Raw genomic sequence first — 27890 nt, forward strand, 5'->3', positions numbered from 1 at the left:
CCCTGCTCCTCGCTGCAAGAATCCTGCTCCCCGCTCTGGGCAACCTTCACCCACGGTGGACAACCTGCACCCTGCTCTGGGCAACCTTTCCCCCCCTGTGAGCACCCTGCTCCCGCTGTGCACACCCTGCTCCCTGCTGTGGGCACCCTGCTCTCCACGGCAGGCACGGATCCTGCACCCTGCTCTGTGCACCCTGCACCCTCAGAGCACACCCTGTACTCCCCACTGTGAAAATGTCTGGTGAGACCAAGCCAGGATCACTGTCACCCAACTGTCACCCTCTGGGCACGTCCCACACACCCAGTCCCTCCTGCTGCCACCGTGGTTTCACTCCTCACACCCTGGGACAGCCTGATGCCCTGTTAGCCACTGGCTCTGGAGAGGTGGGAGCCGTGGGACACCCTGTCCCTGGGATACCCTGTCACCAGAGCATCCTGTCACCAGAGCCCCTGTCACTGGGACACCCTATCAGTGGGACACCCTATCCCTGTGGCACCCTGTCACCAGGACACCCTATCAGTGGGACACACTATCACCGAGACACCTTTGTCACTGGGGCACCCTGTCATTGGGACACCCTGTCAATGGGACACCCTGTTATTGGGACACTCTGTCACCAGGGCACCCTGTCATGGCACATCTGTGCAGTCCCTTTGTCCCCTGAGGAAGGCTGCCTAACTGGGACCAGGAACTGCTGCCACAGGGTCACTAAATGATGCAGGGATTCAGCAGCCTAGAAGAAAAATTCCAGGCCCCCTCTAACAGCCATGTCTCCTTGCTCTTCCAGCTTCTGACCCCAGCACAGGAGAGCTGCTCTTCCAGCCAACACAAATCCATGCTGGAGCTGCTCTGTGGATCCCCTCCCTGTGCTGTGCAGGTCACAGGGCCTTTATCACAGTGTAACTGGGTTTAATTTTCTTACATCTGTGAGAAACACTCAAGGCTTTCTCTCTGTCCAGGCTGAGTAACCTGGTTTAGTGGAAGGTGTCCCTAGCCATGGCAGGGGGTTTGGAATGAGATGGGTTTTAAGGTCCCTTCCAACCCCAAACCAGGCTGTGATTCTATGATAAGCCTCAAGACTCCAGTCCTGGCTCCTGACATGGGATTTCTTGGGTCTCAGGGGAGGAGATCAGAGGTACAGAACAGATGTCATTACTGAAGAATGAGCTCAAGCAAGCATGTTTATTGGATGCCTTATCAAACACGGAAGAAAGGCTCAGAGTACATGGAAATTTGGGGCATTGCTTTCTGTGAGTTCTGAAGACAGCAAGGAAACTCTGATGTAACTCCAGGGCTGTGTGTTTTCCTCCTGCAGGGAAGGTACATGTGGAATCCACAAATTTCATCAGTGTTTTTTCAATTCTTGATTATGACCATAATAACAAGGAATCATTGGCAAGCACAGGGGAATGGAGCTGAGCAGAGGGGAGTCTGCAGTTGGAGAGGGGGATTGTAAAGTGGCATTTCATTAAAGCCCTGCTACCCTTGTGCTCCTCGCTCTGCTCCAGAGAGGCTCACACTCTTTGGCCGTGCAGAGCCTTTGCAGTGTCCACTGTGGACAGGAGGAGGAGGAAGCACTAACAATAAGAAGCTGGTTTAATGAGGATTAGAGAGGATTTGCAGTTCCCCTTGCACAGGTTGCCCCATGTCAGACCCCCCTTGTAATTCAGCCTCACGGAGTAACAGGACGAGTACCACCACCCTCCCTCATAGCTGTAGGCACAGTTCTTACTGTAGGTGTCCTGGTCCTGGTCCTTTGTGGAGAATTTCATGTTGTCGTGCATGTTGTTGGGGTTGTCTGAGGTCATGGCGTCGCCGGCCGTGCCGTTGTAGGAGCCCAGCCGGAGGCGGTAGCCGTGCTCCTCGTCCTCCACGCTGAACAGGTTGTAGTCTGCGAAGCTGAGGTTGTCTGCAGAGTCCTGGATGACAAACCTCACCTGGTACACCTTCTGCTTGGCAATCTGGTGGATGTACTCGGTGCCCAGCCAGTACTCGGTGCGCACGTTGCCGAAGCCGAACTTGTAGGTGCTCCAGGCCTCGGCCCAGGTGACCGGGGTGTCCCTCTGGTTCCTCTGGATGACGGTCCAGCCCCCGTGGGTCACGTTCATCTCGCAGTACACCACCAGGTGGTGCAGCCCCTTGGGCTGGATGATGTACACTCCGCTGTGGCTTCCCCGGGGGATCTCGCTGCAGTCCTTGGGCCACCCTGAGGCTGCAAACAAGAGATGGTTATTGAATCCCCCTGAAAATGGGGCGTTCTTCAGTGTCTGAATCCTTTTGCACACACATTCCTAGGCTGTATTCCTGCCATGTGCTCACAGGAGTAAACCAAAATCTTGCATGATCAATGATTTGATAAACTCTTACATGATCAATGTAAGACTTTATCAAATCAGGGCAACCTGGGCGTGGGAGTAATGTGCTCTGACTCCAATGATTCAGAAGGCTGAGCAATTGCTTTATTAAGCTATATTATATTACACTATACTATGTTATTAAATATACCAATATTAGATTATTATATATATTATATATTATAATTATTATATCATAACATAAGAATTGTAATGTAATACATGACAATATATTATATTATGTTATGTTATATTATATTATATTATAATTGTTCTGGTTTGCAGCAATATATTACTATTATTGTAGTAATAATATAATATAATATAATAATATTATATTATAGTAATATTATATTATAGTAATATAATATTAATATATTATATTATATTATTACTATACTATTATATTACACTATACTATATAGTATAATATAGTAGTACTATACTCTACTTTAGTGTAGTATAGTACTACACTATACTATACTAAAGAAAAACCCATGACCCTTTCAGTTATGACACAGCTTTGATCCAATTGGTCTCACAGTCCAAACAACCATCAGCAAAGTCCAATAAACAAATCCCTTTTGGTGAACAATCTCCACAACACATCCCACATGTGCCAAACAACAGGAGCGGCAAGCAGGGATAAGGATTGTGTTAATTCCCTTCTCTCTCTCTGAGCTTTCTCACTGCCTTTCCCAGGAAAAATCCTGGGAGAGAGAATTATGTCTCTCTCTGTTCAAAGAGTTCGTGAATGCCACAAGAGTTGAGCTTCACATCTTCCTAAGAGAGGGTTCAAAGTGATGGGGACACACTGTGAAAACGTCTGGTGAGACCAAGCCAGGATCTCTGTCACCCAGGGACCCCATCCAGGCTGGGCTGAGCCTCGGGGATTTGCCTGTATCATGCAGATGATGCATCACCCCAGACAAATGCAAATCTGGGGCACAAAGTCACTTGCTGGTACAGCACAGAGGTTTAGTGCTCTGCCCCAGAGAGAGGGTGGCTGTGACATCCATGTCTCCAACAATTAAATCAGCCCTTGGGACCTCAACAGGGCAAAGCCATTGTTGCTCTCCAGCCTTACCCAGGTAGCTCTTTGGAGGCTTCCTGACTTGTTGGATTTGCTTATGGCCTTTCCATGCCCCAGAGTGTCTGCACCTCATACAACAAACAGCTGAATGCACCTACACACTGCTGGGAAGGAATTTGCTCCACTTCCAGTGCCTCTGTCACCAGCTGTCCCCACCCAGGCAGGACCTATCTTTGCCCTTCTGGGCAAATGTTGACCCAGCCAGCTCAGTGACTCTGTCACATCCAACTGTGTACTGAAAATAGGAAAGTGACTAATCACCACTTCCCAGTAATGAAGCATCACTTTCCAGTTTGCACCTTTATCTGGAAAATTTCCCATGCAAGAGCCCCTCATGAGGTACTGAGCCCAGGACACAGCTGCAGCAGAGTCCCCTGAGGTTGTCGCTGCAGCCCATGAGAAAATCCACATATTCCTGGCAGTGCAGGTGTAAGACATGGCAGAGTTGTCTGAGGGCTCTTGGTGAGCCCAGTGATGGTGGAACCCCCAGGAGAGGCAGAGACTCACCATGGCTCACTGGAGGGTGGTGGGCGATGTCCCTGGCCTGCCGGACGTGTCCATCACCATCACCTAAAGTAGCACAGGAGACAGGAGTGAGTGTGGAGGGGTTTGAGGGTCCCCAGGATGAGATGGGAATCTTGACTCCATGTTTCACAAGGCTGATTTATTATTTTATGACATATATTATATGAAAAGAAAATCATATACTAAAACTATACTAAGGAAAAGAGAAAGGAGACATCAGAAAGCTAGAAAAGAATGAATAATAAAATCTTGTGACTGACCAGAGTCCCCACACAGCTGGACCTGTGATTGGTCATCAAGTAAAAACAATTCACATGAGACCAATCAAAGATGCACCTGTTGGTGAACCATCTCCATTCCATAGCAGCAGATAATTATTGTTTACATTTATTTTCTGAGGCTTCTCAGCTTCTCAGGAGAAAAATCCTGGCAAAAGTATTTTTCAGAAAATATGTCAGTGACAGAGTGAGTGTGGGGAGTAGACATGTCAAAGGCCTGCTAGGAGAGCTCAGTCTTCTCCAGATGATATTTTTCTGTTACTGGTGTTAATTCCAAAGGAATTCACCAATTTCAGATATCAACAAGTTGGTAATTTGGGGGAATTTACATGGTGTTAGAGTGAGGCTGATGCTTTTTTGTGGAAAGGATTTGGGGATACTGTGCAGGGGAAAACCCCTAATGGTGGTGGCAGCACTGGGAAGGTGAGTGTCAGAGTGCAGCAGCTGCAGTTGGGACTTGGGAGGAAGAAGGATTAAAGAGAGGGGGAAGAAATGTGAGAGCAGACACAGGAAAACTGGCTCAGGTGCCAGGAGCTGGGAGAGGAGTCTGCTCAAAAGGGAATTTGAAGGATGTTGCTGGAAGAGAGGAAAACTTAGAATGAGTTAATGCAGAAATGTCTTTTGCAAGGACATCTCTGTATCCACTGATGGCTGTAAAACAGAAGGATCAGTCACAGGCTTATGGAATCACAAAAGCCACTCCTGTTCCCTCTCTACAATAGACAATTCACCCTGCAGCTGCTCAGGTGACATCCTCAGATACTGCTCCCTGCCTTCAGTCTCAGCTGGCACTGTCACCTCCTCCCTTGGGCAGTGTTTGACTTGAGCCTCTTGCACTCTGCATAAGCCCTGACACATTCTGCCTGCCAGACTTCTGACTTTCTCAATTTTGATATTGACTCTTTTTGACTCACTTTGACTCTCTTTCCAACCTGAGACTGTGTGGAGTGGGAAACACTCATGTGACATGGCCTGCAGGAGTTTCCTACCATGGCATTTACTACGGGCACATGGAGCTGTTCACTCCTGTTTGTGTTGAAAGGCATTAAATCTGCCTCTGCTCCCTTCTGCCTTCATACCCCATCCCTTTGTCAGCACTCTCCAAGTCAGCCTTTGGAATGCTGCCTGTCTCTCCTGGTTTGCATCCATGCTGTTGATGTTTTCAGAGCACACCACAGTGCTGTGGGTGAGAGATCACAAAATCAGAATATCCCAGGTAGGAAGGAAACCACAAGGGTCATCAGCTCCAACTCCCTGCACAGGACAACCCCACAATCACACCATGTTCCTGAGAGCACTGTGGAGCCCAGAGCACACATTCTTTCTCTACTCAGACTTGCAGTTCTTGCTGAACCCTTGTTCAGGCTCAGTGCTCCCTGTGCTGGCAGTTTCCTGACAGGTGATCTGAAACCAAACACTTGGACCTTGAGCTCCTCTGCCAAGCACATTTCCTCTTCCCTTGGAAGGGAATCAGCTCTTTCTCTCATGCCACATCCCACCCACAGCCCCTGTGTTTTCCCTGAGCATTTCCTCAAGGGCTCCTCACTGCTTCTAGTACCTGTAGGACACACTGTGCCATCACCTGGCTGATTGCCATGGGCCAGGGCCACTGCCCAAACTCTTTGTATTAACTTCATTTATTTCCTTTTATTAACTTCATTTATTTCCTCTTTGTATTGAGGTCTCCCTTGAATTCAGTTCTCCACTGATGATTTCCAGAGATGGGAGCTGTTCTCCCTGTCTTCAAAACACACTGGGACCATCTTTTACCCTTCTCCAAGGAAGAGCACATGGCCCACGAGACTCTGGGCATGGTCTTGCTGCCAATTTGTCCTTTCTGTTCTGTCCCTTATGGACAGAATAACTTCCTGCCATGCAGGAGATGAGACAGGCAGCAAGCAGAGGGGCACCCTAAGGTTACTCTTGCTCCAGTAGGACACTCTCAGATCAGTATTTAGTCCTTCCTTGGTGTGACAGAGGTGAGGGCAGGCTGGTGAGGATGTGGGCTCTGTAGGATCTGACTGATCAGGAGCTTGCTTGTCTCTCCCTGTTTCAGGGCCACACTTACCCAGTTGGGAGGGCTCTGGGGGAGCATTCATAATGTCATCCATGGTGCCATTGAGGAGGTACAAGTTCCTTATGTCAACATCAGGAAAAGATGCTGCCAGGGCCAGCAGGCAGGTCAAAAGCAGGAGACAAAGGCCCTGGGTAGCTGACATGGGAAGGGATTGGAAGAAAGAGATCAGAATTCTTCTATTGGAAAGCCACTAACCCCATTCAGAGTAAAAGAGGAAAATAAAACTCTGTGTAGAGATCCCTCAGAGCCATGAGCCCCATGCTGATGAGTTCATTTAGATGAGCTGTCCTGTACACATTAGCAGGAGTCACAGGAGTCATTAGTGGTGGTACCTGCTGTAGGGGTATTTGAGACCAAAGAAGTGCCAAAACCTTGTCCAAACCCAAAGTGTCCATAATCAGAAATCCCTATAAAAGTCAAGATTTGGGACTAAACATAACAAGCAGGGTGAACACAGAGGGAGGGATCCCCTTTTTGTCCAGCTCCCGTGACACAGAATTCACAGAATCCCTGGGTTGCAAGAGACCTTCAAGATCATCGAGTCCAACCCAGCCCCAACACCTCAACCCAACCCTGGCACCCAGTGCCACATCCAGGCTCTGTTAAACACACCCAGGGATGGGGACTCCAGCACCTCCCCAGGCAGCCATTCCAGAACTTTATCACCCTTTCTGTAAAAAAATTTTTCCTGATATCCATTCTATATTTCTCTTGGTGCAGCTCGAGGCTGTGTCCTCTGATTCTGTCAGTGCTGCCTGGAGAAAGAGCCCAGCCCCACCTGAGCACAGGCACCTTTCAGGGAGTTATAAAGTGACAAGGTCATCCCTGAGTCTCCTTTTCTCCATGCTGAGCACCCCCAGCTCCCTCAGGGGTTCCTCACAGGGTTTGTGTTCCCAGCCCCTCTCCAGCCTCATTGCCTCCTCTGGATGTGCTCCAGCCCCTCCATGTCCTTCCCAAGCTGAGGGGCCAGAGCTGGACACAGCACTCAGGTGTGCCCTCAGCAGTGGTTTGAGCTGGGGCTGCCCTGGGGCTGTGGGCAGCAGGACCCTGGGGTGGAACAAGCCCCAGGCAGGGCTCTGTGTGTGCCAGCAGCATGGCAAATGGAGGCAGCACAGCCCTCCAGGATCAGAGTGGTTTGGGGTAAATGATGCCCTTTCTGTGCTTATGTTGGTTGTGTGGCTGCTTCAAGGTTTCCACATGAGGACAGCTGCTCTGGTCTGGTCTGGTTCAGAGCACTAGGAAAAACCAGCACACTTTTGGCAGTATTCAAGCTAAGCAGAATAACAGAAAGTTTGTCCTGATTCCTAGAGTGGGACACTGTGGAGCTGCCTGCCCGTGGGGAATTCTGTTCCTGATGAGACACTCACAGCTCACCTGGCAGATTACCAATGTGAGCCCCTCAGTGTACAAAATCTAGCAGAACCAACACCTATTGCATTTCCCAGGGGTACCTGGGTTTGGCACCATTCTCTGGGATGCCTGAGGAGGAAAATGATCATGGATGGCAGCCTGGAACCACGGTGTGGAATCACAGCCACCCTAGAGACAAACAACCCATTCTGGGAATGCTGAGATGCCCCAACCTATCGTGCTGGTTACAGTTTTACAACAAGTCTTTTAAAAACTCTTCACTCCAACCGATTCATTTCTCAGTTCCTACTGAGACATTGCATATGTTGATATACTGTTGTATATCAACATTGGGTGTGTTGATATACTTGTGTTTAGGGACATGTTTAAAGGTATTTTTCCTTGAGGCCCCCAGGGAAGAAATGCTCCCTCCCCTGCCAGCCCTTCCCTGGGACTGGTCCTGAAAACTCTGCATAGGAAGGAGATGCAAAGGAGGATCAGTTTCTTGTGGGTGCTGTGCTGGGGACAGCAATGTGCTATTGAGCATCTGACCTCCAGATCTGGGTACCTGTTCAATATCACATTCAGCAGGAAAACCTAAAAAATCCCTTTTCTACTCTACAGTGTTTAACACTTTCTTTGGAGAACTGAAAATTGCAAAGAATGGTGAATACAAAACTTGTAAAATGGTCTGTGTGGTGCTCCAGGGCTACACTGGTACAACCTGGATACAGCAGAGCATGCAGGCTCAGCCCAGGGCAGAGCAGGCACAGACAAGGACTCAGTACCAGGATCAGAGTGGACAAACCCCACAGCAAAGTGCTGGGATACCCTGTGAGCTGCAGGCACACACTGAGGTCCCATCCCATCCCATCCCATCCCATCCCATCCCATCCCATCCCATCCCATCCCATCCCACCCCACACTCACCCATGCTGTCTCTGTGGGCACCTGTGGAGCTCAGAGCTGGGTGCTTTTGGCCTGGCTGCAGGGGTGTCCAGCCTGAAAGTTATAGGGTTGGGCAGGGGAGGGGGTGGAGGCAATGAGACCCAAACCTCAGCACTTGTCCCCTGCTTGGCAGCAGGACCAGGGCTCAGGGCTTATTTGCTCTCCACCATCAAGTGATCAGTCCTCAGGCACTGAAGTCACACAGGTGAAGAGCTTTCTCCAGGGGCAAAGCAAATAATTTGGTGGCAATAAGCAAATGCTTTGAAATGACCCCAATTCAGTGTGCAGTGTTTCCCCAGGGAATGACGTTCTTGGGGCATCTCCACAGGGCTCAACTGGTGAGCAAACACCCAGGTGACCTTCACCTCTGGATGGAAATCAAACACAGGCGTAAATCGCTCTCTTCAGAGCTGGCATTGAGCTCAGCAGCCCCTGGGAACCCCACAGACCCTTCAGGGAAGAGGCACTCCAGTGTTCTGGGAAACTGAGCCCTGAACTTCACAAAGCTCCACTCCAGTGCCTGCTGACACCCCTGCCCTGCCACTGCCACACTGCCCTTGTGCAACACCCGCTGTGCCCCCCTGGCACCAATCTCAAGGGGGTTCTGGGCATCATGAAGTGCCATTGATGTAAAATGGTCTCACTTGGAGCCCCTCTCTGCTCTAGGAGCACTCACACCATGGATGTGTACAGAAAATGCCAGACCTTTCTTTCAAATCTTTCTGGCTGCTGGGCTGCAGGAGCCCTCCTGACTGAGAACACTGCAGGCATCCATGCCAGGGAAAAGGGGAAGGAAGGGAAATTAGATTTTAAAAAATCTGCTTGAGTCTGTTCAAAGACAAAAAAAAAAAAAAAATAAATAAAAGGAAGAGAAGTTATGGGGCCTCCATTCCCTGACATTCACAACCGACCCTAAACAGCCCATTCAAGTTTGGCACTGAGGCCAAACCAGAGGCACCCAGAGATCCCCCTGTTTTTGGACACCCTGTGTCTCCAGTTCTCTGCAGACCCCCTCTCCAGCCCTCACATCTCAGTGCTGGGCCCCCACAGCCAGCCCAGCTGGGGGATTTGCCCTTTCAGGGTTAACAGCTGTCATGGCCCTCATGGCCTGTCACACCCAGGGCCTTCCCCTGGGCCTGTGAGGTTTAAACTCAGTTTAAACTCAGCCCCAGAGCTCCAGTCCTCATCTGAGCCACACTGGGGGCACAAAGGGGGACCTCAGTCCCCTCTCTGTCCACCTTTTCTGGATGGATCTCAGACTTACTCTGTGGGTGGTTTATTTCCTGGATGGACTGCTCCCATCTCTGCCATAGCACATTTCCAGCCCTGCCCTGTGTCCCTTCATCAAGGATCCTGGATCCAGCTGGGTTTGCCTCACATGGAGCCCATACTCAGCCCTTCCCACTGTGCTTGGACCTGGCAGGACAGACATCTCCTCCTCATCTCATATCTCATCTCATCTCATCTCATCTCATCTCATCTCATCTCATCTCATCTCATCTCACCTCACCTCACCTCACCTCACCTCACCTCACCTCATCTCATCCTCATGTCATCTCATCTCATCTATCATCTCCTCCTCCTCTCCTCCTTGGCTCCCAACCTCTCACCAAGCTGACAGAAGTGACGTTGAGGGGTTCAGATGGAACCTGACCACAGCAGCATGGATTCATTAAGGTTGGAAAAGACCTCTATGATCAGTAAGTCCAACTGTCAACCCAGCATTACTGTGTTCACCAACAAATCATGTCCTCAAGTGTCATATCCACATTTCTTTTAATGTTTCCAGGGATGGTGACTCTACCACTGTCCTGGGCAGCCTGTTCCAGCGCTTGACAACCTTCTCCATGAAGAAATTTTTCCAAATATCTAATCTAAAATTCCCCTGGTGCAGCTTGAGGAGTTGACTAATGACTATTGACTACAACTTGACTATTTTCTCTCTAAATAGAAAGACTATGACTCTTTCTATTATCTTGGAGATGTCTGGGTGCCACTGTCCATCAAGGCCTGCAAGTGGCACTGCTGGATTCCCACAGCATGGAAAGTTTGGTGGGAACCTCAGCTTGACCCTGGATTTCTCTGAGGAGCAGGTGTGAAGCTGTGCCATCAAAAAAAGTCTGATCAGAAACCAACACAGAAGAAGAAGGCAGAAGGGCCACATCTTTATCTTCTTAAATTTGACTTGAAAAGCTTATGGAGCTTCCTGGACCCTCTGGCAGAAAGAACAACCCTCCCAAAGCATTTGTCCAGAGAGGATTTTGATCCAGAAGACAGAGAAACTCCTGATCAACATTTCTGGGACTGAAGGTGGATCTGTAGGGACTCAACTGGCCAAAGACAGGGATTGGGAAGGAGAGTGCAAAGGGACCCACAGACCCCTGTTTGTGAACTGGAGCCCTGGCTCAGAGCATGGGGTGCAACTCTGGCTGCAGGACACTGGCTCCAGCCCCTGACTGATCCTAAACCTGCCAATGGAGAGTTGTGAGGGGGGACCTCTCTTGAGGACCTGTCCTCAGCTTTCCAAGGTCGTGCTTGGAACTGGTCACACAGACCTCTCCTCCTTTGCTGGTTTCTGTATATCCTTAAAAAGCTGGGTCTCTCCACTTCACTTTGATCACAGCCCTCTGGATTTGGCTCCAAGTGTGCAATTCACATGTAGTGTTTATGCAGGGACAGTCAATAACTGGAACTCCTCAGCATGGAGGGGTTGTTCTGCACTCTCTGGCTGGAAGCACACATGTCCCTCCCCTCAGCTGTGCCGTCATGGGATCTGGAAACTGCTCCAGCCACACTCTGCAAGTGCCTCCTTGTGCCTCTAGAAATGCTGAGTGTGAGCACACTGGGTGTGTGCAGTGCCTATAAAGGCAGCGTGGCCAGCTCTGATGGGAGGCTGCTCCATTGGCTCCTGCTCTGTGCTGGGTGTGTCATGATGGGTGAGTTTCCTGCTCAGCTCCACCTCACTGCAGTGTGGTGCTGGGCTCAAATGAGACCTCACGGGGTGAGTATGCAGGGAATGATGAGCAGGACAGCAGCTGTGAGTTTCCCTGGGAGCAGGAGGGCTGCCAGAGCAAAGCACCAAACATCACACATGCTTGGTGCCAGCCTGTACCTGCCCCAGGCTCCCTGTGCCAGGTGTTCCAACACCCTGCCAAGGAGGCTTAATGTGGAGACCTGAGCTTCACTTGGTCCTTTCCCTGCTTGATCAGTGCATGTGGCACGTGTGGCTGCTCAGGGATCCTGCCCCAGGCACGGTGGCATCTCCCCAGGAGCTGAGTGAGTGCAGGGAGCGGGGGGTGCTGCTGGTCAGCAAACAAGGTTTGGGTTTCAGGACATTCCCTCCTGTGTGCTCAGGAGCAGTGAAGTAGGAGCTGTGGTGATGTGTGGGAATCCACAAAATCAGAGGGTTTGGGAAAGCTGCAGAAGGCAGGCCTCAGAGACAGCAGAACTGTGATTAGAGCTAAGCAGCAGCCATGAGATTGGTCAGCAGAAAAAATTATTTAAGCTGTAGAAAAGCAAATACAAGTAGAACAATGATCTATGTATTAACACTTCTCTAGAATAACTCTCTAAGCTACAGAAAAGTTTATCTAGCAAGAAATTAAGAAGGTTGAATCTTAATAATGGAGCTCTGTGCATTGTGTTTAAGACTCACAAGCAGGTATTGTATTTGAAATAAGCCAACATTGTTTAACCAAAGGTACCTGTGCTTATAGTCGTTGGATAGAACTACTGTCAGTGTGCTTTTGCTTTACGTGATTGGTCAAAAAATTTATAAAGTGAGTTGTAACATTGAGTTCTTGGTCTGCTGCCTGGGATGTGAGCTGGTGGCATCTTCCCATTGTCATAACCATGTAATGAGACTGATGCAGGAATCAGCTCAAGGCACGTTCCCAGCAGCCCCATCCCGTTGGTGATTTGTTCATCACCCCCTGCCAGCGTCAGTGATGGGCACTTTCCTCCCCAGGGCTCCAGGCTGGGACACCCTGGCTGCACCGGGACCTTGTCCTGCTGCCCACCCTGGTGGTGGCAACGCTGCTGCTCTGTGCCAGCGCCGGCCCCGCCGTGCCCGCGGCCAGCCCCCGCAGCGGTGAGTACGGGATTGGGGCACAGGGGGGCACAGGGGGGCAGAGCAGGATACTCAGGGCTGCTCTGTGCCAGGGAAGGGGAGCAAACACCCAAAGGAGTGCACAGCACAGGAGCTCCTCACACACACAACCCCTGAGTCAGGGCTTTACAGCCTGGCTGCTGCCACGTCACCTTCACCCCTTGGTGGGTCCACACTGAAACCAACAGGGTTTTGCCAAAACACCACAGCTCGGAAGGATTGCTGTGCCAAAACACCACAGCTTGGAAGGGTTGCTGTGCCAAAACAGCTGGAAGGATTGCTGTGCCAAAACAGCTGGAAGCATTGCTGTGCCAAAACACCACAGCTTGGAAGGGTTGCTGTGCCAAAACAGCTTGGAGGGGTTGCTGTGCCATATTTTCGAGGCTCAGTTCTAGGAGAGATCCTTCTAGGTATTTGTTTAGGTCTTGTTGGATTAGGAACATCCTCTTCCTCCCTTTAAGGGAGGATTACAGTACCCGCAAGACCCCAGAGTTTCATGGGTTGAATTGGAATTACCCGCAGCAAATTGTCTCCCATCAGACACAAACCAAGAAAAACAAATTAGTTAGTTTGGCTAGTAAGTCATGAGAGATCAGATAAATTATAACAAGCTGGGGGAAGAGACCTCTATAAGACCAAGGCAGAACAAAGCCTACTTATCCAATGCCATGAGTCCCAGGGAAAACATAAACCTGCTCCTCAGGTTTCCCTCTGCCAGAGAAGCTTTAAGGCGATGGTGAAGGAAAGGAGCTGGTTCTGATGGAGGGTTTGGATCCAGAGCTTTATTCTGGCCCTCAGGCCTCTGAATGCGGCACCAGCTCCAACAGAACTCCCTGAGCCCGTGGTTGCTGCTCCTTTAACCCTGGGGAGAGGGGCAGGGAAGGGGCAGGGAGCCACCAAGCAGGGACAGGAGGGGAGGGCCAAAGGACACCTGGATGGCCCAATGCCCCCCAGGGGTAGAGGGCATCCTTTGGATCTGCCAATCACTCAGTGCCCTTCTGGAATGCCAGGACTGACAGACAGTGCTGGGAGGGGTCAGGGATGGAAAGCAGAGGTGAGTGACACACCTGGGAGGGAATTATCAGGGGAGGGGCCTGAGGTTAGCCTTGAAATCACAACCCAACAAGAGACCTTCTCTGTCCCCCATCCCCTGTTTGCCGCTGCAGCCCCAGCGTTCCCCCCGGACTGCAGCCACCTCCGCAAGGGCAGCCCCAGCGGGGTGTACGTGATCCAGCCCGCCCGCTCCCCCCCGCGCGTGGTCTGGTGCGACATGGACACCGAGGGCAAGGGCTGGACCGTGGTGCAGAGGAACTCCCACGACACCGAGCTCACGTGGAAGCAATCCTGGACCACCTACAAGTACGGCTTTGGCAACGTGCACAGCGATTACTGGCTGGGCACCGAGTACCTGCACCTGCTGACGCAGCAGGGCACATACAAGGTGCGCTTCGTGGTGCGGGACAAAGCCAACGTCACCCACTACGCCGAGTACGACATCTTCAGAGTGGAGAACGAGGCCAGCGGGTACCCCCTGAGGCTGGGCAGGCACTCTGGAGATGGGGATGACTACCTGACCCTCTACCACCCCAAGAAGGGGGGCATTCATGACAACATGAAGTTCAGCACGGTCGACAAGGACCAGGACCAGTACAGTGGGAACTGCGCCAAGAGCTACGGGGGGTGGTGGTACAACAGGTGCCAGAACGTCCTGCTCAATGCCAAAAACTACATTGTGTGGCCAGGATTCTGTGATAAAGGTGACTGTGCGTCCTCCCTGATCCTGGTCAAACCCACAGATGTGTGTTGACCGTGCCCAGCCCCCTGGGAGTGTGGGGGTGCCACCATCCCCAGCTCGGTGCCCCATTCCCATGCCAGTCCCAGTGCACATCCTGCTCTTCCCACAGCTCCTGTTCCCTCACCAGCCAAAACACAGCAGCCCTGGGGCTCAGGAGCCATCACCCAGAGTGCTGGGCACACGGGCAGCTTTGTCCAGTGCCATGATGCTGGCTGGCACTGGGGCACGGGCACTGGTTTGGGGTGGGTGCACCCGCTCCCATCCTGGGGAGGGGGACACGGTGCCAACTCCCTTCCCCTGCAGTCGGTGACCCCTGCTTTGCCCAGGCCCTGCTCCCTCCCTGAGCCCCGTACACCCCACAGCTCTGCTATCCATGGTGGGAGGAATCAGCTGCAATAAACCCTGGAGCCAGACTGTGCTGCCTCATGTCTGCCTGCACACGGTGTGGGGGGTCACTCTGCCCACTCTTCAGGGTGGCAGACTTGGGGGAAACTGTGTTAGGCAATACTCCTTTCAATGGCTTGTTCCAGCCTGGACTGTGGCTGTAAGGCTAAAATCAGCCAACAGGGCCAGCAAAGCCCTGATCATGCACAACCCTCACTCACAGTTTGCCCCTGTTCATGGCTGGGTGGTTGCTTTGTGCTGATAAAGAGAAGAAACCACCACAGCCTGGAGTGTGGAGAGGGCAGTGGACTCCCTGAGGGTGTGAGTGATGTGGGTCAGTCGGTCCCATTATTCCCTGCTGCAGACAAGGAATGTGTCTATGAAGGTCCCTTGTGATGCAGGGAAATTTGATCTTGGGGCCTGAAAGAACCCACAGCTCCTCTCCTCCCTCTGTGGAAGGAAAGCTGAGCTCAAGGAAGGTTTTGTGGCTCAGAATGCTGAACACCATGGGACTCTGGAGCCAAAATCTGTGACCAAGGTCCCAGGGCACTTGCAGAGCTGTGGCAGTGCATTGTTCCTGAGGAGCTGTCAAGTTCCCAAGGAGCATTCTTTGGCAGCCTTGGAGGCACCTGCAGGTGGGCAGCACTGCTTCCTGGGAAGATGGAGAGAGATATGAGGGTGCTGCTGGCTGAGAAAGGCTTCCCAGCTGGAGCTGAGCTGAGAGCAGCACTTCTGGACTAAGAGATGTGGCTGCTGGCTTAAAAAGGCATTGGTGCTCCAGCCTGGATGCACAGCCTAACAGAAGGGGAGAGGCTGAACAAGGGCTTGGGGCTCCTGGTAAACAACATTCCAGCCAGAAGGGAGCCCTGAGTGGTGCTGAGCTGCATTCCTGGGTCTCTGTTGGAAAGAGAATAGCTGCACTCAGTGATCCTTGTGGGTCCCTTCCAACACAGAATATTCTGTGGATCTATGAGTACAGCCAGTGAGACACCTGCTCTGTCAGCACTGCCAGACAACAGCACAGCAGCCAATTATCCTCCTTCTGCTCAGCATCACACCACAGGTACCGTGTCCACTGCTCAGTTGTCCAGTGCACAAGGTTATCACCACACCAGACCACTTCCACACAGACCCAAGCTGATCCAGAATCTTGAAACAGGCAGCAGTTGCAAGGAGTTCCCAAATAAATGAAGGACACTGCAGGTCTGAAAGTGATTTTATTCTGCAGGATGAACATGGACTGCAGCAGGGATGTGCTGTGGACATGGCCTGCCCTGGGGTCAGTATAGCTTAGGTCAGGTTAGCTGGTGATGGTGGTTACTTTTCTGCTGAAAACATCTGCACCCACAAAGCAAAAAGAGCATAAGACCATGCCGATCAGGAGGAGTTTAGGTTTCTGAGCACAGAGCTCTCTCCTGAAGGAACATGCTTGGATACTACAGTGTTTATAAAGATGCATTCTAATAATATTCCCCCCATAAGCCACCAAAGGTGAATGGCCAGAGACAGAGCCAGGAGCTTTGCTACTTTTCAGGACAGGAGGAAAGCAAGGCAGTTCTTGATATAGAGGAGCATCCCTATTCACCCCCAAGGCCTCATCATCAAATGGGCCCCAGCAGGGCACTGGCTGGGCCATGTGCTGCATGTGGACAGAGGGGTGTGGAGTTCTAGGGGTGTGGGGTTGGTTTGATGAGGATGGCCGAGGCTCTGCAGGTCCCCTTGCACAGCTTGCCCCACGTCAGCCCCCCCTTGACGTTCAGCTGCACAGAGTAACACGCTGAGTACCACCACCCACCCCCATAGCGTGAGGCACAGTTCCCTCTGTAAGTGTCCTGATCCCGATCCTTGGTGGAGAACTTCATGTTGTTATGCACTTTCCTGGGATTGTCAGAATCCATGGCATCCTCTGCTGTCCCCGAGTGTGCTCCCAGCCTCAGCCGGTAGCCCTGGGACTCATCATCCAGGCTGAACAGGTTGTAGTCTGCAAACTTCATGTTGTTTGCAGCATCCCAGATGACAAACCTGACCTGGTACATCTTCTGCCTGGTGATCTGGTGGATGTACTCAGTGCCCAGCCAGAACTCAGCGTGCACATTGCCAAAGCCGTGCTTGTAGGTGCTCCAGGACTCGGCCCAGGTGATGTCCGTGTCCCGCCGGTTCCTCTGGATGACGGTCCAGCCCCCGTCTGCCCCGCTCATCTCACAGAACACCATGATGGGGTGCAGCCCCGTGGGCTGGATGATGTACACACCACTGGGGCTGCCAGCCAGAACCTCGCTGCAGTCCCTGGGCCAAGCTGGGGCAGCACACAGGGGGACAGAACAAAACCTGGGCATCAGGACAAGACCATGGGCAGGAGGGAGATTCATGTGGCCAGGCCACGTGGGGGATAACCAGCTCTCCCAGCCCAGAGAGGTCTGGAGATGAGAGTGGGTTGATGTCTACCCTCTGTTCCTTTTTCATAGGGAAGACCAGTAGCAATCAGCCCCACTGAAAGGCTCCAGACTGACTGAGCTAAGCTGATATCAGTCCAAGAGACTGAGTACGGGCACCAGTGGGCTCCCCTGGGTCTCCTGACAAAGGGGCTGTGCCACTACAGCCATGCTGGGAGGAAGGTGAGGAGGATCTAGCCCCTGCCTGTGACTCAGGGAATGGGGAAAAACAATCCCTTCAAGCACAAAGCCACCCTTCCCAGCCTGCACAGTGCACACACACACAGAGCCCTGCAGCCTGTGCTGGGCACACCTTCACCATCCTCCATCCTGGAGCAGGGCCAGGACAAGGGACAGTGCACAGTCCTGCCCCACCCAAAGCTGGCTGAACACATGCACACAACACCAGGTGCCCAAGGGATGTTACCTACTGGTTCTCTTCAGAGCACTCAATGAAGAGTTGGAGGGAGATTTCTTGAAGGTGTTTAGGCTTTGTGTGTGCACACAATGGCCTGGTGAAGCCAAGATGAGCAGAGAAGCAAGGAGCAGAAGAGACTGAGCTGGTAGAAAGAGACAAGAAGAAAAGAAGAAATGTGACCATCCCTCCCACGACACCAACACCACACTAACAGGAGCCTGTGAGGTGCAGGAGGGCACCAAACATGCTGGGCAGCATCAGGCTGCTCCCTGCAAGCTGCAAAGCTTACCAGAGGGGTCACAACTTGCCCTCTCCCCTTGATCAGTGGTGGACAAGTCAAACACGGGGTAGTTTTGGGCAGAGCAAAGCAGCCAACAACTGCCTGAGCCAAGGGCATGAGCAGCTGGTGCTCAGAGGGGGCAAATGCCCCTAAAGGGCACCGGTGCCACTGCTCCCCATCAGAGTGCAGGAAGCAGAACATGGAGTCTTCTCTCCCTTGCTGAGCTGCCCTAGCTTTGCTCTGCCCATCAGTGTGCAGGAACCAGAGCATGGAGCCTCTCCCCGAGGCTGAGCTGCCCTCCCTTTGCCCTCTCCATTGCTGGCAAGCAGTGCCCACTTCCCAGCCCTGTACTCACCCATTGCTCCCTGTGGAAATGCCCTCTGGAGCGCACAGCTCTGCACTGGCCGGGCACACAGAGGGATTTGTAGTGCCCTCTGCACTGGGCGGGCTGAGTGGGTCCTGCCTCCCTTTCCTGCTGCAGGAGATCAGGTTGGTTTCCTTTGTGCCTGCAGAAAACACCAGCTGAGCTGGAGGTGCCTGTGGTTCTGGATTGCAAAGGAAAGAATTCCCGTGCCAGCAAGAATCCTTGGAATGGTCTCTTCTGTGAGTGCTGAGTGACTTGGATGGAATTTCCCCAAGGAACAGCATATTTGCAAACTTTGAAGAGCATTGCTCAGCAAACACTTGAATGCCACAGTGCCCAGCCAGGTGGAGAGCAAACACAGGTCTGTCCCTGCCTCCCACCACTGCAGCTGGTGCTGCCAGGTCAAGGGGCTCTTGTTTAATGTGCTCCAGCCCAGCCTGGCTTGGGGTGGGGCAGCAGAGCAGCCCCAAGGTCCCCATGGAGGGGAACTGCTGTGGGGCAGTGTTTGGAGCAGCTGATATGTTCTGGGGTGCATGACACTGGCAGAGGGGTCTGTATCTGGGGGAAGCAGGAGAAGTCTTGACTTCTCAGTGGGACACAGTCCTGCCCTGCAAAGAAGCAGCTGAAGGGCCTGGTGAAAGGTTTCTGTAAGGCAGGTGAAACAGTTGTGGCCATGCAGGGTGAGAGGAAAGCATCTGCCCAGGATTGGAGTGAAAACAGGTGGATGGAGAGCAGCAATGGGGATCTGAGCATGTACAGAGGGGAGCTAAGTATGCTTGGAGGAAAAACAAGGGATTGAGTGGGCACAGAGGGGTGGTGAGGGATATCATGGTGGAGCCCATAGGAACTGAGCACCCACAGAAGGAACAGTGGGATCTGAGCATCTATGGAGGTCAGCAGAGGGAATCTGAGGTGAGCAAAAGAGGACGTGAGCTTGCCCAGGGGAGAAAAGTCAGCACTAAAGAGATGCTGAAAGGACCAAAGGAGATCTGAGTACTCAAGGAGTGGAACAGACGAGATCTGGGTGCACACAGAGGGAAATGGAGGGCACAAGAGTGTACAAGGGGAAAAATGGCAACATCTGTTAGTGCAAGGAGAACAACAGAGGGGTTCTAAGAGAGCACAACAAGGGGAATGAAAAGGATATGAAAGCATCTGAATAGGAATGGAGTGCATCTGAGAGTGATTGTAAGTGAAGTGAATGAGAAAGAGGGGATCCAGAGGAGCACTCAGAGGGAACAGAGAGAATTTGGAAACATGCAAAGGTATAGTTTGGTTTTAAAGCACTCAGAAAGAATGGCGGGGGCAGGCAGTGCACAAAAGTATAAATCTGATACAGTATCTGGCACAATAAATCTGGCTGTGTTCAGTGGGAGCTTGTGAGATCACAAATTCCCCATAGTGCAGTTTACCAGCACGGTCTAGCCCAGTCAAATAAGAACTCACACAATCCAGGTTCACAAATAGCATGGTGTAGGGAAGGAACAGGAAAGCAGATTCAGGATGTTGGTGATAAATGCACTATGGAGTGTTAACACGTATTAATGACAGAAAAGATAGTAACAGGATCAATTAGCTATAAATATATATTGACCCAGTTATATACACAAACCATTCCCAGGTCTGCTCCAATACACTTGGAGGTGTGAAGCTCAAGCAGAGGCATCCCTTCAGGGGAGAAGGTGAGACACTGTCCATCTGCTGATCTCAAGCAAGCAGAGATGCTTCCCCCTCCTCTTTTTGCCCTGAGACCCCACTTTGATACCATAATTTTTGACCAATTTTGCTCACATTGTTCTAGTGTTGGCCCTTGCTGGAGTCAGAGGCAGCCAAGGGACCCATCCCCTGTGTTTCTCAACCACTCCCATTGATTCTTGCCCAATTTAAAGCAGCTCTAAAGCAAGTCTGTCAAGTTACTACCCTTCTCCCCCACCCTGCAGCATCACCACCACTGAGAGCTCTGCAATTCCAGCTGCAGCTGGAATTCCCACCCAGGGAAAGGAAATGCTGCCCAGTACCCAGGTTTAATGTCTGCAAGCCCAAGTACCCAATATTTCTACCACAAGCATAATCCAGGTTTTCAGAACTCTGTATTTCTATTTTAAGACTAGCACAAGAAAAGCAATTGCAGAAATTTTGGTCCTCTGGGGTGGATCCATGTGCTACAGTGCCCTAGACTGAATCCAGGGGTCTGGAATCCTCCTGGGTACCCTGATGTCCACGTCTGCGGCGCATCTGACGGACACTGAGGCACTGCCAGCTGGCCCTGGGAGACAGGAGGAATGGAGAAAAGGGGAGCAGGGGGGACACCCTATTCCCATCAGGGTGTCTGTAGGGAGGACAGGGACACATTGGACATTTGGAGGGCTCAAGGGGCAACTGGGGGGTCCTTGGAGCAAGTGATGGGCCTAAGGGTGAAGCTATGGTATCCTGGGGCTACTGGGGTAACTGATTGTAACTGGAATCCAAAAAGGGCCAGCAAGGGTTGTAGGGAAAACCAAGGAAAGTTGTAGGGTTTCAGGGATAATTAGGGAATCTGGAGGAAGTAAAGGCAGCCTGGAGTGCTACTGGGTGCAAGGGGGAGATCCTGGAATGGGCCAGAGGGCAAAGGGAGCCCCAGGAGACATGGAAGGTCCTGTGAATTTAGGAGTCCTGGCAGTCTTTGGCCTACCCTTGGACACGTGGGTCCCCTTGTACTTGCAGGGAATCCCGAGGGACTGAGAATGCAGAGGGGATAGGGAGTCCCAAGCTGGTCTGAGAAGAGCTCCAGAAGCATGGGGGTTTTCAGAGTATAATTCACCAGGTCAGGAGTACTCACACCAACAGCAGAACTAATGCCATGGAGCCAAAACCCAGAGCCAGCCCCAGGTATGGTATGTGGGTAGGTGTCTTGTCATCCGACTTCAGCACAGTGCTGAACAGAGTCTGGAGTCCTTTCTCTTCCTCCACGCTTCCCTCTGATACTGTGGAGACCCAGCCCCCTCAGGTCATGGGCCCTGCACCCAGGGACCAGCTATCCCTGCAGATCTTGCTCCAGCCACAGACCTCTCTGTCCCCAGTGACCCAGGCAGCTGGGGGTCCCTGCTCCACCCCACACGCTCCCAGGGGAGTCAGGCACCAGGGAGCACATGTGGTGTTCACAGTCTCTGAACAGAGAGAGACATAATTCTCTCTTCTAGGATTTTTCTTAGGGAAGGTAGTGAGAAGTTCAGAGAAGAGAAAACAATTTTTATCTCTATTTGTTGTTCTTGTTGTTTAGCACATGTGGAATGTGTTATGGAGATTGTTTACTATGAGTCATTTGTTAATTAGACACTTGTGGGAGTTGTTTAGATTGATTAGCTAATTAAGTTAAACCTGTGCTGTGACTGTCTCCAGACAGTCATGGGTTTTTCTTTGGTATCTTTTTGGTATAGTTTTAAATAGTATTAGTGTAACATACTATAGCTTAATAAAGCATTTCTTCAGCCTTCTGAAATCATGGAATCAGAGCACATTATTCCTGCACTGGGAGATCCCAGAATTGATAAACACATGCTCTAATCCACCTGTCCACCATGAACCAGGCATCCTGGCACCCTGTTCACCCCCCCATGGAGCCAGGTGTCCCAGGTCCCACTCTGCTCCACCCTGCTCCCTGCCCCAGGGCTCTCAGGGGTCTGGGCTCACCATTGAGGTAGAAGAATTTGCGGATAATGGGCTTGGTTTGCTCCCCCAGGCGACACGCAACGGTTCCTGGAGCAGGTTCCTCAATGGTCAGACTGAAGGGCTTCGCTGGATTCCCCTTGAGCTCCTTGAACAGTGCCATGTCCTGTGTGCGCAGCTGGGGCACAGGGGGGACCCATCAGCACTGCCCAGAGCAGCGGGCACACAGAACTGCACACACAGAGGCACATGTGTCCTGCATGTGCTTGACGTGTCCCCTTTGTGCTTCTTGTGCACACAGCTCCCATCCCACGTGCATGTACACCCAGGGTGCACACAAAAGTCACCTCCTGCACATGCAGGAAGGACTTCTTCCCTGTGAGTGTGGTGAGGCCCTGTGTAGCAGAGCATCTCAACCCCTCAAGAGCCTATCTGTTGTTAGCCAGTCAGATAACTCAAACAGGACAATCTGTCTTGTAATGAGTTATTTTTGCACCACTGGGTTGGCATCTCCCAACTGCCAATAAACATCTTTCTGTCAAGGTGAGACATGGAAGATAAGCTGGATTTCTGACTGACAGCAAGTCACTTTACAACTATAAAAGCCACAGCAAACTTCTGCAAAGTAGAAGGCTTCTATAGGTTTTCCTGGAAATGTGTGGAATGTCTCACATAAATAGGGACACCTGTTTCCCAGTTAATCCCCCAGGGGTGGAGTGAAGGAGTCTGTGTACATTATTGTCATTTTGGTGGTAAAGCTACACTTGGCTCCTATTCAATACTATTTCTTTTGCTAGCTTTAATATAGATACCTTGATATAGTGCACTGTTCTGTGTTATGCTGTAATCTATTAGTAGTTCTTTTAGTTTTATACCGTGTAATAAGTAATTCTGGGCAAGATATTTCATCTATTTTGCCTGTTCATTTGTTCACTAAATAGCTCCTTTTTATAAATATATCTGATTTGCCATCATTAGGACTTTTGGGCCAAAATAATTCCTAAGATTTAAACTGTTGCCATATTCTGAGGCTAATGAAGGATTTACCTTCATCTGAACCCATCTCTCTGAAAGAGTTTAAATACACAAAGGAATCCTTTCTGACCCTCAGATTCAGCAGCAGGGCTTCTTTAACAAACTTTGTCTGAAGCTCCCACTCTGCCCACAACACCCTGGCACGGGTTGTGCAGGTAAAATGTGGCATCCTTGGAAGCATCCAAAGCCAGGTTGGTTGGGCCTTGAAGCAGCCTGGTCTGGTGGAAGGCGTCCACACCTTCCAGGGGATTGGAATGACATGAGATTTAAGGTTGTTTTCAACCCAAACCATCCTGTGAAGTTATGGTTCTACACGTGCACACATGGATCTGAGAACATACATCTGCTCACACCCTTGCAGGACCATGTGTGACTCACATTTGGGGCAAACATCCAGGTGACGGGCACGCCGGGCGGGATGTGGAAAGGCACAGTGCAGCGCAGCACGATGGTTTCATCTGTGTAGGTCCACAGGTCCTGCACTGGGAGCATTGACGGGCTCGTGAGCTCCCATCTGCACATGCACTGACAGACATGATGGTGCTCCTGGGCTGGCTGCAGGGACTCCTGGCAGGTGTACACCCGGGCAGGTGCACTCAGTGTGGGACCGTGGGTGAGAAACATGGGGAGTCCCCAGAGATTCTTGTGGTGAAATCCTGTCTTCTGGATCAACTTTGCTCACTATAATCTCATTATAATACCGAAGACACCTCCATCCCAAAAGCTACCTGCCCCCAATGTATGACCACCTTAGCTGAGCACACATTCTGCATTTTTCTAGCTTAGACCTTTAAAAGCAAAGTTAGACCTCAATCAGTACCAGAAGTGTGACTGGAGTCACTCAAGTGCCCCCAAACATAAAAAGTAGCACAAATATAACCTAAGAATGGGAGGAAGTTGAGGAAGATTTCCTTACCATTAACAGCCTCTCATGGCCCCATCATACCTGGGCAGTCCAGGGCAAACTGACAGTCCACGAAGCGGCAGGTAGCACACTGGAACACACGGGCAGCTGGCTGGAATCCTGGGAAAGAGAGACTTGGTGGTCCCAGGGAAGTGGGAGATGTACGAGGAGACAGGGGAGGGCAAGACAGAAGGATGGGCACTCACCACAGGGTGGGACACAGGCTGGAACTGGTGGGGAGGAAGCAGCGTTAGACTGGGCATCACTGGGGACCCACATCCTTGTAATGAGCTGTCAGGATTCAGCCCTTGTCCAGCCCAGATGGGGTCCCTGGGAGTTTCTCTAGGACAGGGGTTCCCAGGGTGGCCCCATACCTTTTTCCAGCTCGCTCAGCTTCTTCCAGATTCTGTTGACAGCTTCCTCCAGAGACTTGTTCAGGGACTCTGGCGTGTCCCAAATGTGCAGGTAAGACAATGTGCCCTCCCCCTGGTCCCCATAAACCTTTCCCAGACCCCAGAGATCCTTTATATAACTCACTTTGACTCCATATATCCCTCCTGAAGTGAGATACCTTCCCAAATATCCCCTCAAACTCCCCAAGAAGCTGTATAACTTGAAACCCATGTATCCTCAGGATTCCCCAAATATCCCTTTACAGCTCCTAGACCTTCATATATCTTCTATTTCACCTCCATCACCCTTCAAGGCCTCCACATCCCACCCCTCTTGCCCCATGTCCCACGTCCCTCAGCCTGCTCACTCTTCCATCGCTCCTCTAGAGAAAACATGGCATCCATGACGATCTCCCGAAGCTCCTCACGCTGTCCTGACGCTGGAACCAGCACAGGGACACAGGAATCAGTACAGGGTTAGGGTTGGAGTTTCAGGGATGGGATGGTTCAGTAAGATCTGGGGGTTTCTGGGGGTTCCTGAAGTCCTGAACAAGATTTAAGGGATACTGGGAAAGGTTCGGTGTCCCTGTGGATTCCTAAGGTCTTAGGTAGGGCCCCAGGGGCCCCCAGTGTGTCCCCAGTGGTCACGGTTGTGGGATTCTCAGGGTTCCAGGCAGGTTTGGGATTCCCAAAAGTCCCTAGGGGCCAAATCAGGACTGAGAAGACCTTAGCTTGTCTGGGGTGGGTCCCTAGGGTCCCCAGCTTCCTGGAATCTTGTTCAATGTCAGTGTGAGGGTCTTGGTTGAAATGGGAAACCCCAGAGGGCTCTGGGTTGCAGTTCAGGGTGAGGATCCCCTTTGGGATGGACGTCCCTGGTGGAAAGGAGGGACAGGGATTCAGTCAGGACAGAGGTCCTTGGGCAGGATCCCTGTTGGGTTTGGTGTCCCTAGGGACTCATGACATACCTACAGTGACAGAGGCAAGTGGTTTAGAAGCCTCAACAATGGCCTCAATGCATTTTTTATGTCTGAGCTCATCGACAAAGGCCCCGGTAATCTCATGGCAAAGCCGTGCCCGCTGAATAGGGGGCCCAAAGCAGAGCAGGCAGGGGTTAACCTCAGGGAGGCAGGACATCAAGACCCACAGCCACAAGCTAAGGTTTCTAGTGTGCCGGGGGACTAACACCAGCATCAGGGCCCAACACCACCACCCCATGACCCCAAACCTAGCACACAAGTGCCTGGCTTCCCTGGACAAAGGCAGGGTTCCAAGGTGGAACCTGGGCACCTGGGTCGCCATGGAACCAGGTAAGGCAGGAGGCCACACTCTAGCTAGCCACACTGACCTCACACCAGCCAAAGGTGTGGGCAGAACCCAGCAAGGAATGTGTAAGCCTCACATTTGAGCAGGATGAACTGAGCCCAAAGTGACAGCAGCCAAAGATGGCTGGGACTGTCCAGGACATGGTGTTTGTATGTCCTGAGGAGATTCTTCTGCCTCTCCTCTATATTGTACTCTTGAGTAGAGGAATGCACACCTGGTGTGATGCAAGGTATTAGATTGTTCAGCTCTCCAAAACAGAGAGGGAGAGAGAGAAAGAAACTACAAAACATTAACTACAAAGCAAAAGACTCAGAAAGCAGCTGTTGGTTTTACAGAGACAAGAGCTGCTGATGAAGAGAGCAACACAGTGAAAAACAAGCATGAGACTAAAGATTGGTGCAAAACCTCTAGAAGGCAGAAGATGCTGTAAGACCTGACCTGATATGTGCCAAAACATGTAATAAATGCAAGTTGCTTTTTCCATCCAGCTTGCAAATATTCACTCTCATCCCTCTCCTGTTAATGAGCACTGAGACAGTGACCCACAGCTGGCAGCCATGGTCACTACGCAGGTGTCTGACAAAGCACACGGTGACAAAAACAACAAGGTGGTCCAACAGCCTAGGCTATTCAAACCCAATGCTTGCCAACTCTCTCCTGCAGGGCAGAAACTAAGGTGAACCCAGGAAATGTTGGAGACCTTGCCAGGTGCTGTAGATGCCACAACACCAACACTAGCAGAGAGCTTCCTGAGCTTCAGCTGGACTTGGGAAGGGATTTCCTAAAGCCTTCGCCCTTCCTGGCTGCCCCATTCTTCCCAACTGACTCACACTTGTTCTGCATTTGTGCTGTTCTCAGAATACTCTGATGATGCACAGATCCCAAAGAACATCTCAGTGATTGTGAAGAGGGTCCCAGCTCGAGCCACGTGAGTATCCATGAAGCTCTGGATTCCCTGGGAGGGATGTCAGGGTGTGAACTTCTTTTCTTTTCTGGATATGGGTTTGCAGAGGCACTTGGACTGCATCTGGTCAAAGCTACTGTTAATTTCCTTTTTCATGGGGTAGATTTAAATTTATCTGCTCCAAAGCAGACTCCCACTGTTAGGTTTGTGGGGATGTGGGGTTCAAACTCCAACACTGGTAAATCCTATGGTGATTCTTGGTTTTGTTCTTGGGATGATTGGGCTGAGAGCCAAGTCACAGATCCTGTTTCCTCCACATGAGGAGACTTCAGATTGTACAGCATGGGTTTAGAAAGGGTAGGTCATGTTTCACCAACCTGATCTCTTTTTATGACCAGGTGACCCTCCTGGTGGACGCAGGAAAGGCTGTGGATGTTGTGTACCCTGACTCCAGCAAGGCCTTTGACACTGTCTCCCACAGCATGCTCTTGGAAAAACTGCAGCCCATGGCTGGGACAGGAGCACTCTGTGCTGGGCTCAGCCCTGGCTGGATGGGCCCAGAGAGTGGTGGGGATGGTGCTGCATCCAGCTGGGGCCAGGCACCAGTGGTGTCCCCCAGGCTATGTGCTGGGACCAGCTCTGATCAATGTTTTTATTGATGACATGGATGAGGGGATTGAGTCTTTCACTAGTAAATCTGCAGGTGACACCAAGCTGGGAGCATGTGTCCATCTGTTGGAAGGTAAGAGGGCTCTGCAGAGAGACTGGAATGGTTGGAGGGATGGGCAGAGTCCAATAGGATGAAGTTTAACAAATCCAAGTGCCAGTCCTGCATTTTGGCTACAATAACCCCTGCAATGCTCAAGGCTGGGGATGGTGTGGCTGGACAGTGCCCAGGCAGAAAGGGACCTGGGGGTGCTGCTCAACAGCGACTGAACGTGAGCCAGCAGAGTGCCCTGGTGGCCAAGAAGGCCAATGGCTCCTGGCCTGGATCAGGAATGGTGTGGCCAGCAGGAGCAGGGAGCTCATTCTGCCCCTGCACTGGGCACTGCTGAGGGCACACCTGAGTGCTGTGTCCAGCTCTGGCCCCTCAGCTTGGGAAGGACATGGAGGGGCTGGAGCACATCCAGAGGAGGAAACGAGGCTGGAGAGGGGCTGGGAACACAAACCCTGTGAGGAACTCCTGAGGGAGCTGGGAGTGCTCAGCATGGACAAAAGGAGACTCAGGGGTGCCCTTATCAGTCTACAACACCCTGAAAGGTGGCTGTGCCCAGGAGGGGT

The 27890-nt window shown here is 51.5% G+C and overlaps 4 protein-coding genes across 4 annotated transcripts; 1 reads left to right on the plus strand and 3 right to left on the minus strand.

Annotated features, from left to right (window-relative positions):
* Window positions 1-1163: 1163 nt before the first annotated feature.
* Window positions 1164-8719, minus strand: LOC132082796 (fibrinogen-like protein 1-like protein). Its single transcript, XM_059487223.1, has 4 exons — window positions 8608-8719; window positions 6319-6462; window positions 3955-4017; window positions 1164-2212 (listed from the first exon to the last, which is right to left on the minus strand). Exons 1-4 carry the CDS (start codon window positions 8609-8611, stop codon window positions 1578-1580), a joined length of 846 nt encoding a protein of 281 aa, XP_059343206.1. The 5' UTR covers window positions 8612-8719; the 3' UTR covers window positions 1164-1577.
* A 2764-nt stretch (window positions 8720-11483) lies between these two features.
* On the plus strand, window positions 11484-14941 carry LOC132082523 (fibrinogen-like protein 1-like protein). Its single transcript, XM_059486828.1, has 3 exons — window positions 11484-11561; window positions 12593-12715; window positions 13900-14941. The coding sequence occupies exons 1-3, from the start codon at window positions 11555-11557 to the stop codon at window positions 14538-14540; spliced, it is 771 nt and encodes a 256-aa protein (XP_059342811.1). The 5' UTR covers window positions 11484-11554; the 3' UTR covers window positions 14541-14941.
* Window positions 14942-16110: 1169 nt separating this feature from the next.
* Window positions 16111-18589, minus strand: LOC132082627 (fibrinogen-like protein 1-like protein). The gene is made up of 3 exons (XM_059486979.1): window positions 18398-18589; window positions 17776-17904; window positions 16111-17208 (listed from the first exon to the last, which is right to left on the minus strand). The coding sequence occupies exons 1-3, from the start codon at window positions 18399-18401 to the stop codon at window positions 16580-16582; spliced, it is 762 nt and encodes a 253-aa protein (XP_059342962.1). The 5' UTR covers window positions 18402-18589; the 3' UTR covers window positions 16111-16579.
* Window positions 18590-20578: 1989 nt separating this feature from the next.
* Window positions 20579-25516, minus strand: SPACA6 (sperm acrosome associated 6). The gene is made up of 9 exons (XM_059487236.1): window positions 25348-25516; window positions 24751-24822; window positions 24365-24433; window positions 24197-24220; window positions 24033-24110; window positions 23465-23568; window positions 22076-22229; window positions 21225-21369; window positions 20579-20672 (listed from the first exon to the last, which is right to left on the minus strand). Exons 1-9 carry the CDS (start codon window positions 25514-25516, stop codon window positions 20579-20581), a joined length of 909 nt encoding a protein of 302 aa, XP_059343219.1.
* Window positions 25517-27890: the final 2374 nt, after the last annotated feature.

This window comes from Ammospiza nelsoni, chromosome 21 (genome assembly GCF_027579445.1).
Source record: "Ammospiza nelsoni isolate bAmmNel1 chromosome 21, bAmmNel1.pri, whole genome shotgun sequence".
NCBI lineage: Eukaryota > Metazoa > Chordata > Aves > Passeriformes > Passerellidae > Ammospiza > Ammospiza nelsoni.